We start from the raw sequence: 15272 nt of genomic DNA, 5'->3' as shown, positions 1-15272 counted from the left end.
ATTCCTACGCCATTGTTCAGAGAAGCAGCCCTCAGAAAATGTTTGGCACACACACGCAATTTTAATTGTACACACGGCAGAGAGTTGAGTATCGGGAGATCACAGAACATTCCCAGTAGGGGTTTCTCCTAGGCACGGGGGACGGTGGCAGCACGTGGCTGAAAAGCAGTGCTACCCTCCAGAAGTTACCCGGCCACGCAGCCAGCCTCATTTCTCATGCTTTATTTTCGAGGTCCCTGCTCCAGAGCACCCCCCAACGCCCACGAGGGGGTCCCAGCGGGACCACATGCTTGAAGGACTCCGTTCGGCAGCAGCGGGCCACATCTGTCCAGGGGGCTCCGGACCCCAAGGCAAACACCCAGCTACTAAGGGGCGGATTTAGGAGTGAGAGTCTAGTGTGGGTACAGGTGGTCCGGACACAGGCTGTCGGCTTCCCCCTAATTCTCCCAGTTCCCAGGGGCCGCCCAGGAGGGTGGGGATGTGCGTCCGCACCCCCAGCCGGCCGTGGTCCTGGGTCCGGCTCCGAGGCCTGCCTTTAACGGCCCATATTTAGCCTACAGGCCAAGTCCCTTCTGGCCCAGCATTCTACCCCCGTTTGTATTTCTATCTCCCCTCCTGTGAGCCCCAGGTCCTCTTTCCCAGCCTGACGTGACCAAAAGGCACTCCTGATTCTCCCCACCCTGAACTCCCATCTCCCTATCTCTTTCCTCTCCACCATCCAAAACTTAGGAGTCTTCGTGGACTTCTGGCTGCACTTCCCGCGTGCGACACATTAGCAAGTCCTCAGTTCTACCTTTAGAATAGCGCCGGAGTCTGACCACTTCACCCCCCTCTGCAGTGGCCACTCCTGCCCCTAATAATCGGTTTCCTCACATGGCGGACAGAGGATCTGCTTAAAACATTAGCCCATCACGTGTGCCTGGGTGGCTCAGTCGGTTAAGCATCCGACTCTTGATTTCGGCTCAGGCCGCGATCTCATGGTTCTTGGGATCCCCTGCGTGGGGCTCAACGCTGATAGCGAGGACCCTGCTTGGGATTTTCTCTCACTCTTTCAAAACAAACATTAAAAAAAAAAATTAGCCCATGAGACACTCCTGCTAGGAATCTTCAATGCCCCTGGAAGAAAACTCCAGATCTTGTGCCCCTGCCCACTTCTCTCTCCCCATCGGTTGGGCGCTGACTCACCTCACTCCAGCCACGCAGGCCACCTGTCCCCCAAGCTCTTCCCTGCCTCGAGGCCTTTGCAGATGCTGTTGCTTCTGCCTACAATTTTCTTCCCAAAGTGGTCTCCTTCACCTCTTGCAGGTATGGCCTAAGTGTCACCTCAGAGACAGAGATCCTCCTGGCTCACCTTAGGCTCCCTTTTCATTTTTCTTCATGGGCCATTCCACAACGAATGTGTCACTTGATGTTCTGTCTTTGCTGTTTCCCCCACTCATTGGTGAACTGCAACAGGGACCTTTTCTTCTGTTTCCCCCCTCCCACCCCCACCCCAATTTCCCCAGTGCCCTCCACACTGGACCTGGTACACAGCAGGCGCTCAATAAATACGTGCTAACTCGAATGGACCGCTGCCTAGCAGTGACTTTCCAAGCCCCGGCTGGCCTCATTCCCAGGCCCTGGGAGGGTCCCCAAGGACGGGGTGCGGTCAGTGGCGACCGGGCGGGGGCCTGAGCCCGTCGGCGGGGTCCTGGAGGCGCGCTCCGGTGGCTGGCGCCGCTCCTCACCGAGGCTGTGGCGCAGGCGACAGCGATGCCAGCAGCGGCGGATCTCCGCCTGCACCTGCAACGGAACGTCGCTCAGAGGCGGCCCCGGGCGCGCCGTTCCCTGCGCGGCCACCAGAGGGCGCGGGCGGCGAGCCGGGGCTGTCCCTCCCTACCTCCTTGTTGATAAAGCAGTAGACCACGCCGACGAGGAAGCCCTGCCAGAAGGAGGCGCGGGGGTCAATCGAGAGTGGGGGCCGGATGGCAGATACCCCTTCAAGGGCTCGGACCCTTAGCAGGTCCCAAACCACCTCGGCTGCCGCCACCCTGGTCCTAGACTATTTCAGTCACTTTCTCCCGGCCCCTGAACGCCTTCTGCCCTCTCCTGTTTGCTGAACGGTCAGGTTGAGAACAGGGGGACCGCCGCCTAGATAGGATACCCTGCTTGGCCACTTTCCGACCCACTGAGGCCAGTACTTAACCCCTCTGTGCCTCAGTTTCTCCATCTGGAAAGTGGGGTAATTATAATGGAGTGGTGATTGTGAGAACTGAGGTAATAAATATGCAAGAAGCTCTGGTTCCTGGCCCCTCGTGTTGAAATATCATATTACGTGTTGTTAATAAATTAGTTTTACTTGACGCTTATCTATTTCTATAAATATATACATTCTACATATAAACTTAAGATCCAAACTATGCATAACTACGAATAAATTACTTGATAAACTAACAAATCAATCATTTGTTATTAAGATATTATAAATCTCATTAATTTCCATGATCCCATTAAAATCCAATTCTGGAGCGCCTGGGCGGCTCAGTCGGTTAAGCATCTGACTTCAGCTCAGGTCATGATCTCACAGTTTGAGTTTGAGCCCTGCTGTGAGCACAGAGCCCACTTTGGAACCTCTGTCTCCCTCTCTCTCTCTGTCTGCCCTTCCCCCACTAGCTCTCTCACTCTCTCCTAAAAAAAAAAAAAAAAAAAAAAAAAATTAAAAAAGATTTTTTTAAGGGGCGCCTGGGTGGCTCAGTCGGTTGGGCACCTGACTTCGGCTCAGGTCATGATCTCGCAGTTTGTGAGTTCGAGCCCCGCTATGGACTCCGTGCTGACAGCTCGGAGCTCAGAGCCTGCTTCGGGTTCTGTGTCCCTCTTTCTCTGCCCCTCCCCCCTTGTGCGCACGCTCTCTCTCTCTCTCTCTCTCTCCCAGAAATAAACATTAAAAATTTTTTATTCTAAATAAATAAATAAATTTTTAAAATAAACTCTAACTCTGATCACATCCCTCTCCGCTGGCTCCCAACCCACTCAAGGAAAAGCCAAGGTACGCACTGCCCGGGTACCTCGCCTCTCTGGGCTATCTCCCCCTTGCTTCCTCTGGCTCCCACCGCTTCAGGCATGTTGGCCTTCTTCCTTCATGAAAGGTACTCTCTCCCACGTCAGGGGTCTTGCACTTCATGTTTCTCTTCCTGGAACATCTTCCCCAAATATCTGCCTGGCTCGTTCCCTCACCTCCAACGTATGTCTTCTCAGCGAGGCCTTCCCTGGCCCCCTGTCTATAACCCCATATATTGTCTGCCCCTCTATTTCCTTCAGGGCACGTCTCCCCATCTGACATTCGGTAGATTTTTCTCCTATGGCATGTTTAGCATCTGTCTCGCCCACTAGAGGGTAGGAGCCATTTGGTTCCTGGCCATATGCCCATAGTAAGCCTGGAAGATGGCTTGGGACCCGGTAAGCGTTCAATAGGTTTTTGCTGAACTGAATGAAGGAACGGCCTTGTGAGGTGAGATTCGTGTTGTTCCCACTTAGAGATGAGAAAACTGAGGCCCAACAAGGAAAAGCAGGCGGCTACTGGGGTAGAACAAGTGCAGGCAGGGTTGGCCCTAAATTCTGGAGTGAGTGCCTCCTTACATTTTGAGCCCCAGGCACCTCATCTAACACCCACCCTAGCTCAGACTCTAGGTGAAGGCCACGGAGGTGGGAAGCCCTGGGAGGCCCTGTGCAGCTGCAAAGCCCTCCATCTTCCCCAGGAGGCAGTACTGCTGAGCCACCTGGTCTACTGTCCCCATCCCGGCTGCCTCCCCAGCTCAGGACAGAGCTAGCTCAGTACCTTGCACAGAATGGAGGAACATGTTCATGTGTCCACACTGCATTCAGTGGCTGCATCAGTGGACGATTGTAGCGCCCCCCCCACTGCCCCTTCTGGGGAGGAGGGCCCCAGGCCGAAGGGTGTACCCCCTGCACCCCGCCTTAGCACCTGGAACGAGCTGAGGAAGATCTCAAAGCCGAGCTTGGCGAAGCGCAGGGCACCCCGGGCCTGTTCCTCTGTCACGGGAGCAAACACCACCTCGTGGACGCCCAGCAGGGGCACCAGCGTCAGCGTGGAGCGAGCCAGCCTGGGGGGCGGAGGGTGGCAGTGGTCCCGCAGCCCCAGGTCCTCCTCCCTCTCGCGCCCCGCCCCTTTCCCTCCGTCCCCGGCCACCCTGCCTCACCTCAGCCGGTAGTCCGGGCAGCGCATCTGTCGCGTCCTCAGTTTGGACACGAGGATGCCAAGGATGCGAATAAAGATGAGAAAATTAATCTGCAGGGAGAGACACAGGCTGAGCCAGCCGCATCCTGTCCCGGGGGACAGGAGGCGCCCAGTTTCCCAGGGTGGGAAATTCCAGAGGATGGCCCGGAGGAGGCAGGGTCGGCCTTACTGAGATAGTCACGAGGATAGGCGTGCGTATGATCCACCAAATGGCCTTGACTTCGTTCCGCTCCCAGCACCTGGTGGGAGAGGGAGTAGAGCTAAGAGAAAACCCCAGGACCCTCGGGATCACGCACACCCTTTCGCCAGCTCCGCCCACTTTCCTTAACGCCACACCCACGTTCCTTTAAAGCCCCGCCCTCTACGATCCAGGCCCCGCCCTTATTCCGCCCTCCCCCACCCCGTTCCAGCACACAACCTTTCCTAGCTCCCCGTTCCTTTAGATCCCACCAAGCCCCTTTCCCTCCGAGCCCTGACGTGCCATCCGAACCTCCCCGCGTTTCCATCACAACCCGCCCGCGTCCCTCAAAGCTCCGCCCACCTCCCAGGCCCCACCCCAGACCCCAAGACTCACTGCGTGTTCTCGTACAGGTACCTGACGATCACCCAGGGAATGACGAAAAGCGCGGGGGCCCCTGTGCAGACCCCGACCCCCGCCCCCCACCCCGCCGCAGCCGTCAGCGCGCGCACGGGCCCCGCCAGGCCCAAGACCCGCGGAATTTCCCCCGCCGGGATGGGGAGGCAAAAACCCAGAGAGGGGAGGAGACCCCCTGAGGTAGACCAGCGGGGTAATCGGGAGAGTGGAGACGCGCTGGGCTGGGCAGGGGACAGGGTCGGGGCTCACCCCAGCCGAGGAACACGTAGCAGCGGAAGTGGCCCCCCTCGGAACCTCCCACAAGCACCAGGAGACTGTGTAGGTAGACCCCCTCCACCAGCAGCCACGTGTAGTTGGCGCCCACGCAGTACTGGGTCACGATCTGGGCCGTGCGGCAGGCAGCTAGGGCCTAGGGAGTGGCCAGACCGGGGGAGGGGGCAGTCAAGGCCTCCAGGGGGGCCCCAAGCCTTCCTCCTCCATCTCCCGCCATCAAACATTCACCTCCCTCTCTGCACCGCCAGCGGATGGAGCCCGTCGTCGATTTCCCTCATCTGTTCTCTTCCCCTGCGAGCTATGCCACGCTTAACCTTGTCTTTAACAATTGGTATCACCCATCTTGCTTATCAGAGTCCCTCCCAATCCTCCCCTCCCCCAAATATGGCCTCTCGCACCCCACCTCCTCAAAATTGAACTTAACTACTTACCCTATCCAAACTACTTACCCCATCCCATTCCCCTGGTCCCACCAGCACATGGGCTCTCCCACCCCATGGCTTCTTAACAAGTGGTATGGCCCATCTCGCGACCGCAAAGTTTTTCTCACCCGGGCCCCCAGACCCTTAGCCTCTCCCACCTTTGTCTCTCAGTAACAAATTGGTGTTACCGAATCCCGCCCCACCCACCCCCACCCCCGCTCGCCCAGTTAATTTCTCCCATCCTGCCACGCCCCAGCTCCAGCAAGGGGACTCTCTCCTTGGTGGACAAGTCCGGGGAGGGGTGAGATAATGAGAGAAAGGGAATGGAAAAGTCCCATACAGGAGGTGAGGGGGTCAACGATGGAGGACGCTGAGGAGGCAGAACCCCAATTTGAGAAGAGCGGGACGACGCTCACCGGTTTCCACAGGACAGGGGCTTGGTCCCCAGGGTAGGGGCCAGGAGGAGGTAGCAAACGGTCTCGAGTGAGGATGGCCGCCGCCCGCAGCATGAAAGACGTGAACAGGTTGATGTGGATGTAGTTTCGAGTGCAGCGCAACCGCCTAGGGGAGATGGGAGGCAGGCTGGGGACCCCTGGAGACCTGTCCGTGGCCCCAGAGAACCCCTTAAGTCACCTCCCAGCCCTTCCCACAGAACCGCTTCTTGGATGCCTGTTGGTCGTGGAGCCTGACCACCCCATCTTACTGGGCAAACTGAGGCCCAGTGTCTGCCGCTGCCGCTCAGGGCTGGAGGTCCCACCTGAAGAAACTCAAGATGAGCAGGGCCAGCAGCAGTGTGGCCAGGGACACGGAGTAGCCCACGGTGTACATGACCTGCAGCCGCTCCAAAATCAGCCGTTGATCCTAAGCCGGGGTGGGGGTGGGGTGCAGGGGGACAGGGGGACACAGGAACAGAGTTCAGTGCTTCCCCCAGGGCCAGAAAGGGGCCCTGCTTTTTGTTCCCGCCCAGCTTCCCAATTTTCCCTTGGGGATCCATCTACCCTCTTTTGAGTGGGGCTGACTCCGCCCCTCAGTCCAGGGCTGAGCACGCGACCAGCCAGCCAATCAGAGCATTCTATGTAACCCCCTGCACACACAGACACACCCTTACACAGCGTGCCGGGCGGACGCGACCCAAAACAGGCCAATAAGTGTCAGTCCTGGGACATTTCGTTAGAGCTATGGAGAGCAAAATCCAGTCTCCCCACCGTCTTGCTTGGTTGGTGGGATGTGAACCTGGTGTTCGTTAATGGGGACCACACTTTTCACCCCACGGAAAAGATGAGACCAGCACAGAGAAAAACAAAGTCATGGTGTAGTGAGAGACAGACAGATTTCCAACAACAGCATTTGAGCGCCTAGATCCAGCTGTGCCTGAAACTGTGGCCTAATGCTTTTCAATCACAGAAGCCAATATACATTTCTCTTTCTTTCTCCATCGCGCAAGTTTAAGTTGGGTTTCTATCTTCAACAGTACAAGGGGTTTCAGGCTCTACCCGAGACAGCTGTCTTTTCATCTCCCTGCACATCCTAACCTGAATCCCTCACCGCTCTTTACCTGAAAGGCTCCATTCTTCTCCGGGTCCTCACACTGAGAATGGTCCCTCCAAGGTCCCCATTGGCCATCACTGCCACAATGGCGGAGGACAAAGCCTGTAGCCACTGTAAAAAAAAAAAAAAAAAAAAAAAAGGAGGGGGTCAGAGGCACGAGAAAGAGAGAGAAACAGAAAGACAAGAGTACTATTATCAACCCCATTTTACAGATGAGGAAGTTGAGGCATAAAGAGGTTAAGTAAATTGCTCTAGGCCACATAGCTGGTTAGGAGAGGAAGATCAAGACGCCCAAAGACAGACTCAGGAAAAGGAAAAGGAAAAGGAGAGAAAATAAGAACCCAGGGGCTCTCAGAGAGATACAGAGACAGAGCTTAGTCAGGCAGAAGGAGACACCCAACCGGACAGAAAGGAGCAGGAGATCAAGCGTAGGCGAGATTTGGGTGAGTGGTGTCTGGGGCAGGGTTAGGATCTATTTTTGTCCGGGGGTGCGGGGTCCAGGGGGCACCTCACCGTGGCTGTGCCAGGGTAGGTACCAGGGGCAGGACGCACGGGCGGTGGCGTTGGGTGCAGCGTAGTCCCAGCAGACGTACATATCGAAGGACCCGTTACAGGCGAGGCCTGGGGTGGGCGTGGGGGCCAGGCGTCGGGTGGACCGGCTGCACCCAGCGCAAGGCTTCTCCGCCTTCCACGAGCAAGCTCTGCCCTACCCCCGCCCACCCGGAGCAGTCTGCCACGGCCCCTCCCACCAGGCCCCAGGCCCCGCCCCTTCGCGGGCCACTTTAGGCCCCACCCACCGGATTCAGCCCCGCCCCAACCCCCGCCCACTTCAAGTTGCTTCTCGGGCGGCTCCCACTCATACGAGCTACGCCCGAGTCTCTCCAAGCACTGAGGTCTAGATGCTTCCCGCCGAGGCCAAGCATCACCCAGGCCTCTGCGACCCAGCCCACCTCGACCCCAGCCTTCCTTCAGGCCCCGCCCCCCAGTCCTAGCCCCGCCTCAAGCGCCCGCCTCTCAGCCCTAGTCCTCCCCCTGCCCTCAGTTCCCGCCTCCAGTCACACCTGCTGGGGGGTCCACGGCCTCCAGCGTCTCCTGGCACTCTCTACGGTACCGTTCCCAGCGCTGGTACAGCTCCCCCGCCGTCTGCCCCACAGAGCCTGTCTATGGAAAGAGAGGAGGGAGGACCCCCCCCCCCTACGACCGACCCCTCCTCCCAGGCAGCGCGGTTCGTGTGGGCCAAAAACACCCTGCGGGGACTTGAAGAGGCTGCCCTGTTTTGTCCGGGAGTCTTGGGTGGCTTAGAAACCTCTTCTAAGTCTTCGGGGGTGCCTGGACCGGGAAGTTGGGGGTAGGGGTGGGGGCAGGGCTGAAAACCGCCAGGAAAACTAGGGGAAAGAGTGGCTGGAAATCATCAGGGGAATTTGAGGGGGAAACAACTTGAATCTGGACAGGCGGGGCAGCCTTAAAACTCTCTCTGCAGTGGGGGAAGACTTAAAACCGTCCCCAGACCGCCCTCCCAGGCTTGAACTCCTGTGGCTCCTCGGGTCCTCACCTCCGCCCTCCGGAGCAGCGGCCCCCACGACCAGAGTAGCGGTAGAAGCAGCTGCCAAGGCGGACCGTTCGGCATCGTGAGGACGGTGGGGCATGGGGGGAGAGGGGGACCAAGGGTCTGATCCCGTAGGGGCAGTCGGGCCTGCAGGGTCAGGGGGTAGAGTCAGGAGCCTCCGCCCTCCCCTCCGGCCCCAGCGCCATCGGCTCTGGGAATCAAACTTGCAGACTGGGAGGCAGCGCCCCCCACTCCGCTCCCACGAGTGACGACGGAAGGGGTGGGGGCGAGGGGGCGAGGCCGAGATCCGACACGTGATCCCCAGGCCCGCCCCCAAGTGTTGCTGGGGCAGCGGCGGTGGAAGGGGGGTGTTTGCTGAGGGCGCGGTTGCCTTAGAGCTGCTTGGACAGGGCGGAAGCGCTAATGTCACCCGGAGTCTAGACCTAGAGACTCTGGGAAACCTGGGGACTGCCTCGGAGAAGAGGTCACAGAAATCGTCAGGCACGGGGCTTGAAAGGACCCTCGGAGTTCCCACTCTCCCAGCCCACAGGGTTTTCAAATGACAGATGGGGACTCGACCTTATAGAACTTGCCCGATCCGGAGAAAGCCGAGTCGATGGAACAACCCTCTCCCTAGGGACTAGAGAGGCGTCAGAGCCTGGGCTTAGGTCTGCGGGGACCCAGATGCCTGGAAATGCGTCTGACCCCGATACCTGGCACATTAGCACCATGTAGAGAAAGGGGGGCGGGCAGGGGAAGATCTCAGACGGAGCCCGAGAAATGGATGAAACAGAAATACAGAGACTGAGCGGAATGCGACACACAGCAAGAGACCAGAGAGCAAACGACAGAAAAAGACAAAAATGTGGGCAAGGAGACAAAGAGGGGAGAGAGACATGGAGAGAGACACAGAGAATGGGGCAAGGAGAGAGAAAGGTTCAGCGATAGGCTGAACAGAGATTGGGAGACCTGGAGACAGAGATACCCAGAGACAGACAGGAGGATAGAGACTGTGGGCACGGAGAGACAAAGACAGCAAGGCGTGGGTTAAGAAACAGAGAAAGAGGGACCCAGAGACTTGAGCGGGACATGGGGGCAGGGGAACCGGCTGGGGCTGGGGGAGCCCTCACCTGTCCCCAGATCTCCTCTTGGTCACTCACTCCGGGGCGCTGTGGCTGCCTCTGCTGTTGCCTCCACTGCCTCACCAGGGCTCTGGAGGAGGTGACAGCCTGGGGTGGTGGGAGAGGGCGGGGCCGGGGAGTAGGAGGGGGGAGCTCTGGAGAGACCCAGAGCAGGGGGCCAGTGGCGTGTGAGTATCAAAGTCGCTCAGAGTCACGTGTGACAGCAGCCAGGGAGCCGGGGTCACAGTCTGTCATGCTGTCCCACCCATCGCACCCAGCCGTCACACACAACCGCAGTCACGCAGCCGCACACGGTGTCACACGAGGTCCCATCCACTGAGCCATAGGAGAGGCACAGCACGGTCACACGCTGTGGCTCCCTGAACACTTTTCCGCCGGTCATTTACGGCTGTGCAATCCAGGGTCACCCTCAGAGAACCAAGGTCTTTTCCCCCCAGGTATGACAGTCATCCACGGCGATACAGTCACGTGCACCCCGAGTGCAGACCCCTCCACTCACCTAGCAACACAGTCACGTCTTCGCGAAGCCCCGGGGATACCGTGTCAGTCACACACACTGTCACACAATCACTAGGTCACGTCACAGACACCTTCTGTCTCTCCAACTGGCCTGTGGCAACTTGTGGACCCGGCCAGGGCCTTGCGGTCATCGCTGGGTCCCCAGTGTCACTCAGCACAGGTTGGGGCATACAGCAGAGGCTCCAAGAATGACTGTCGGTGACATAAAGCCACCGTGATGTGGCTCTTCACCCTGTCACATCATCCTTTAATGCCACGACCTACAGGTCACACAACCATACCCACCGATGCTCTTACAGTTCACTTAAGTCACCAGGGTCCACAGCCACATCCCGAGGACACACATTCCCCAGTTGTCACTGAGGCACACACTCTCACGGCTGCTGCCACATGGCCACACTGTCACCCTCACGTGGTCACCCCCAGCGCCGTGGTGGTTCAGGCACAGGACTCTGCATGGCACCCTCACCCGCACTCACCAGTCCCAGGCGGTCACATGCACGTCACGCGCCATGATGCCACCATCACACCATCACGCAAAGCCACACAGACGCACCGAGGGTCACAGGCCATCGTCCCACGATCACACACAAACCCACAGGCTCACAGGGTCTCGTGGTCCCCATCACTACAGAATCACACACCTTGGCATGGTCTCCGCTTCCAGTCTCTTCCTTTGCCTAAAAACGTCTGTACGGGACTGGGGGGAAGCCTTAGAAACGGAGTCCCAGTTCCCAAGGTGCAAATCCCTCATTAGTACAAACTGGGACACACTTCGTGCACGTTAGTCAACTAGTAACATTCAGGAGCACACACTCCCCCCCCCCCCGCCGGGACCTATTAGATAAGTGGGGCAGAGGTGAGTCTGCCCACTTTGCAGAGGAGAAACTGAGGCCCAGAGGCCCCAGCAGGGGCAGGGAGTAGGGGGAGGCCAGGTCCAGCACCAGGGGCTGGAAGGAGACAAGTCTGGGAGAAGGGGTGACCGGGAGGGGTCCTGGCTCTCTGGCCTCCAGCTGTGGCCTCCTTGCTCTCTGCCCCACATTCCTGGCGCCCTCTGGGTCCTGGGAAAGGCTCGGTTGGCGGGGTGGAGAGGGAGAGGGGTCTGAGATAGCCCAGCACCTCGGGGAGAGGCTGGGGGTGGGAGGGCGTTTCTCCTGGGCCCCAAGAGAGCCTGGGGGGGGTGCCCAGCTAGAGCTGGGAAGGTAGTGGGGAGGCTGGAAAGGGGGAGGGGAGAGACCGGAGAAGAGGGGGGAGCAGTGGAGTGGAATTTAGGTGGTGAGAGAGACAGGAAAAGAAACCAAGGGTCCAGAGAGACCAGAGACAGACAGACAGGAAGAGATGGAGACAAGGAGACCAAGAGAGACAGGGACAGAGAGAGAAAGAGACAAACATAGAGAAAAGTACACAGGGAGACAAGGAGGGAGAAACAGAGGCAACGAGGGGGCGGTACAGAGGAGGAGGGGAAGAGGGAGAGAGAACATGCAGAAACTGAGCGATGGCCACTTTGAGAGGAAGACGGGGGAGGGTGGAGGGAGAGAGGGCCTGAAAAATGGGCCGTGAGGAGAGGTGACCAGCCAGGACGCTGCTGTGGCTTTGGAGCTTCTCATCAGCCCTCAGAGTCTGGAGGTCCCCTGCGGGGGGAACCGGTCACAACCCAGCACAGGGTGCACAGGAGGGGCGGTGCCTGGCCCTCTGCTCCCCCCACCAACCCTCCTGGGTTCTGGGGAGGGGGCAGCAGGGCCACATACACACAACACACACACACTCTGATTCCCACACCTCTGTTCTCTCCATGTGCGTGTGTGTGTGTGTGTGTGTGTGTGAATCTCTCCCTCTCCCATCTTTAACCTCTCCCCTTTCTCTTCCCTGACTCTCATCTCCTCTCAGCTCTTAGGGTGTCCGTCTCTCTGTTCCTCTCTCTCCATTGCCTCAGGTCCTGGGTCTCTGTGCCTGTCATCGCCCCACCCCCAGCAAGGAGCAGGCGCTGCCCCCCAAAGGAGGCAGTCAGGCGAGGTGGGGTCGTGAGGAAGAAGCTGGAAGGTCTGTGCCTTCCCCGCTGGGGCTGTAGCCAAGCAGAGCCTGTGGGGAGCAGGCAGGGGCCTGGTGTGCCAGCAGATGGTACAGGAGAAATGAGGCAGAGAGAGATGGGGACAGGGGGCACCCTGTGGGGACTGAGGCCAGAAATGGGAGGCTGAGATGGCCCCCCTGAGATTCAGGACTGCAGAGAGATGAGGCCTGAAAGACAGACAGACACACACACACACACACACACACACACACACACGCAGGATCCAGAGAAAGCAGGAACCCAGGGGCAGAAAGGGACAGGGATCCCAGAGACAGACAGAGACAAAGCCCCAAAGACAGACCAAGATACAGAGACGTGAAACCCAGAGAGGGCTAGAGCCACGGAGAAGCATAGAGCTGGGGACCCAGAGAGAGACAGTAAAGGACAGAGCAAGAGACCCACAGAGATGAGGCCTGAGAGACAGAGACCCACAGACAGGTATCCAGAGACAGAGACAGAGATGAAGAGACGGTTCAGAGAGAGAAACGTGAAAGGCAGACAGGATGGGGGGAAACTCTCAGACACAATCAGACAGAGATGAGGCAGAGATGCCCAGCACCCCTCGCCCTCTTCCGGGAGGGGGTGCTCCCCCCACCCTGCAGCCCCGTCTCCATAGCGACCTCCCCAGATCCTGAGGACAAATATTGTCCTGGCTAGAAGCGGCGGGGCTGTATTGACATAATCTCCTGCTGGTGGGGTGGGGGGGCTCCAGGGGCCCAAGGGGCCAGGGTGGGGGCAGGAGAGCAGAGGGGCTCTCAGCCGGCCCCACAGATAGCTCCAACTTCCCCCCCACCTCCAAAGCAAGGTGTAAACCTCCCCACCCTGGGAAAACACACGGAGAGATTCAAACCTGTAGCCCTGGCTGCCCCCTGGTGGTGGCGGGCCAGCTCTGAAGCCCCTTTCCTGGTGTCCAGGAGAGCCGGCTGGCCTGGGCATTTTCCTCCAGGTTTCTAGTATCTCCCCCTAGACCCGGTTCTGATCCAGGGAACCCCGGTTGCAACCCTCTTCTTTCCATCTGCACGTCTTCCCATAGGACAGCCAGGCAGCCAGAGTGATCATGCTAAAGCAAGAACTGCCCCTGTCCCTCTCCAGCTCAGAACCTGCCATGGCTCCCCAGTGCCCTCAGAAGGAAGCCCAGCCTCCTTCTCCCTGGCCTCCAAGGCCCTTGCTGACCTCTTCAGCCCTTTTTCCGAGATGTCCCAGCTCTTCAGACTCTTCCCGGGCCCTTGACCTTTGTTCTAGCAGTATTCTCTGCCTCAAGTGCCTCCACTCAAATATTGTCCAGTATCCCAAGCCCACCTCAAAGTTAGCTCATTTATGTGCTCATCCATCCATTCATCCATCCATTCAACAAATAACTACTTCCTCTCCCAGACTGTGAGCTCTGTGAGGACAGGACTGGGGCTATCTCAGTCACCCCAGTTGGGGCTATCTCAGCCGCTTGTGGGTCCCCAGCATCGCCCAACACTGGTTTGGCACGGAGCAGGGTTCTGTTCATTTTACTGGGTACTTTTAATGTATCAGGCCCCGGGCTTGGCAATGCTAGGGGTCCCGGGGCCCTGCCCCCTTGGAACTCCCAGCCCCGGCATAGACCCAAATAGGGAGACAGACTAACAGAAGGCGAGGTAGGAAGAGAAACACAAAGAAAGAAGAAGGAATCAGAAAGACAGAGGTTACTGCAGTAGCAGTAATAATAATTATAATAAGAACAGTAGGTAACCAGGCATTGGTCATTTCACACACATGTCATCTCATTTAATCCTCGGAACAGACCTGCAGCAGAGGTATTCCCATCTCCATTTTCCTGATGAAGAAACTGAGGCTCAGAGAAGGGAGGTAACTTGCTCAAGGTCACATAGCTCATAAGCGATGGATCAACAACCCATTTCCAGACAGAGACACAGAGGGAGACAGAGAAGAGAGAAGAGTGGCGAAGGAAGCCTGGAGGCAGAGAGAAAAGACAAAGCCACGCCGAAAGCCCTCCCCCCTCAGTCACTGCAGAGCCCTCCCCTCCCCACTCCTGTCTTCCAGGCCTTTGACATCTCCCTGCAAAAGCACTTGTAATAAAACTAGTTCCATGAGTTGTACCCAAAAGCCACCGTGCTGAGCACTTGACAGGCCTGAGCTCACCGAACCTGTTTTTCTCCCCTGGGACTTGGGTGCTGGAATGACTCCCGTTTTGCAGAGAAGCAAAAGCTATTTGGCCAAGGTCACTGCGCTCACATGGATCCCGACCCCTCGAGGGCTTATCTCTGTGTGTCACTCTCCGCCCCCCCCCCCCCGCCCATAACCTACCAGGCTAAATTCCTCTGCCCGTGGCTCCTCTCCCTTCCCCCAACACATGGAGCTTGCAGGATCTGAACTCTGGGCCCCCACTAGTGTCCCCTCTGGGAGCAGTCCATATCAGCCTGAAGCCTGTGTGGAGTTCTGTACTAGGAGTCTGACTTGCCCTCTCTTAGCGTCTGAGCTCACGGAGGTGGAGGGTGGGAGAAGTGGGAGTTGGGGAGGCAGGATATGTGGGTTCCTGCTTTGTTTCGATCAATAACACAACTAGCTGTCATCACAGGATGATAATGGCCCACATCTACTTTGGTCATCGCTTTGAACCCATTATTGATCTTGGTGCCTTACACAGTGGGTGTTCGCTGGGAAATGAATAGGAGTTGCCATCATTTACGTGAGCCTACGTGTGTCAGGCACTGTACTCGTGTGTAATCTACATCTGTGACTCACGGAGGATACAGTACCAAACTGCAAACATCTTCCCACAGCCTTCTAGGCCCTGGAGTATCTGTGGGCCCATCTCCTCCCTGACCTCATCTACCCTCCGCTCTCCTCTCCCTCTGTGGCCCCAGCCCTACCAGGCTTCTTCTTGTTGCCCCAGGAACATGCCAAACTCATACTTACCTCTGGACCTTTGCACCT

At 57.9% G+C, this 15272-nt stretch overlaps 1 protein-coding gene across 1 annotated transcript; it reads right to left on the bottom strand.

The window, feature by feature from the left end:
* Positions 1 to 1466: 1466 nt before the first annotated feature.
* GIPR (gastric inhibitory polypeptide receptor) lies at positions 1467 to 8822 on the bottom strand. The gene is made up of 13 exons (XM_030299592.1): positions 8625 to 8822; positions 8134 to 8233; positions 7586 to 7693; positions 7080 to 7183; positions 6282 to 6385; positions 5941 to 6085; positions 5079 to 5238; positions 4809 to 4869; positions 4404 to 4473; positions 4197 to 4285; positions 3962 to 4100; positions 1880 to 1921; positions 1467 to 1782 (listed from the first exon to the last, which is right to left on the bottom strand). The coding sequence occupies exons 1-13, from the start codon at positions 8697 to 8699 to the stop codon at positions 1576 to 1578; spliced, it is 1404 nt and encodes a 467-aa protein (XP_030155452.1). The 5' UTR covers positions 8700 to 8822; the 3' UTR covers positions 1467 to 1575.
* Between the last annotated feature and the right edge of the window lie 6450 nt (positions 8823 to 15272).

This window comes from Lynx canadensis, chromosome E2, assembly GCF_007474595.2.
Source record: "Lynx canadensis isolate LIC74 chromosome E2, mLynCan4.pri.v2, whole genome shotgun sequence".
In the NCBI taxonomy this organism is placed as follows: domain Eukaryota; kingdom Metazoa; phylum Chordata; class Mammalia; order Carnivora; family Felidae; genus Lynx; species Lynx canadensis.
Note: the sequence above shows the minus strand (reverse complement) of the source record. Positions and strands in the feature narration are given on the sequence as shown.

Bases quoted from the DNA above. Each gene is read 5' to 3' on its own strand.
- GIPR (XM_030299592.1), bottom strand. From the start codon at position 8,699: ATGCCGAACGGTCCGCCTTGGCAGCTGCTTCTACCGCTACTCTGGTCG. The intron at 8,234-8,624 runs GTGAGGACCCGA...CTCTTTCCATAG, and splicing joins CGCTGCTCCGGAGGGCGGAG to ACAGGCTCTGTGGGGCAGAC. The intron at 7,694-8,133 runs GTGTGACTGGAG...CGCCCACCCCAG, and splicing joins GGCCGTGGACCCCCCAGCAG to GCCTCGCCTGTAACGGGTCC.